The 658-nt window shown below is 34.2% G+C and overlaps 1 protein-coding gene across 1 annotated transcript in view; it reads left to right on the top strand.

Moving 5' to 3' along the window:
- The first annotated feature begins 45 nt into the window (after positions 1 to 45).
- Positions 46 to 658, top strand: part of LOC149774318 (WD repeat-containing protein 82-like) — a 44866-nt gene continuing 44253 nt past the window's right edge. The window contains exon 1 of the mRNA XM_089945469.1: positions 46 to 310. Coding sequence (XP_089801595.1) covers positions 138 to 310 — 173 coding nt within the window. The 5' untranslated portion in view covers positions 46 to 137. The remainder of the gene's footprint in view (positions 311 to 658) is intronic.

Below are 658 nucleotides of genomic sequence, written 5' to 3'. Positions count from 1 at the left end.
TCAAGAAGGGAAAAAAAAAAAAAAATCGTGCGCTTGATTTGCTTTATTCCAATTCTCTCAAAGTCTTCATCTCCCGTCTCCAAACTAAAAAAATTGGTGATCTTTGAGAAAATAATCGAACACACCCAAGCACAGAAATGACCAGAGAAATGAAGTTGACGGATAATGTAATCCGTAGTTTTGGTGTTGCTAAATTATTTCGAGAAAATAGTGATAAAATCACAAGTGTAGATTATTCTGCAAATGGAGAGACGTTGATATCTAGTAGTGATGATGACTCAATCGTTATTTATGACTGTATAAATGGAGTGTAAGTAGAGCATTGCTTCAAACCCGGTCTTATAGTACAATATAGTTTTTATGTGGTTTTATTTTTATATCAGTGATTTTATTCCGTATAATATATGATTTTGAGTTCGAATGTTAAAAATGGCTGCTTAAATTATGAAAACAAACATGTCAGTTCGTAGTAAACGAGTTCCTCATTTGTATGTAACCTGTTTTCGATCGGTTTCAAAAGGTATTATCACAGCATCTGTACACTGCTGTCGGACATTTCAGCGCACCTAAGGCTTTCGTTTCCAATATTGAAGCAGAACGCATACCGAATTCGAGCGATTGACAAAAATAAAATACAGCAGTGCTTACTATTTGAGAA

This window comes from Sinohyriopsis cumingii, unplaced genomic scaffold (assembly GCF_028554795.1).
Source record: "Sinohyriopsis cumingii isolate HCF-2022 unplaced genomic scaffold, ASM2855479v2 utg000349l, whole genome shotgun sequence".
NCBI classification, from domain to species: Eukaryota; Metazoa; Mollusca; class Bivalvia; order Unionida; family Unionidae; genus Sinohyriopsis; species Sinohyriopsis cumingii.
This window is presented reverse-complemented; position numbering and strand designations above follow the sequence as displayed.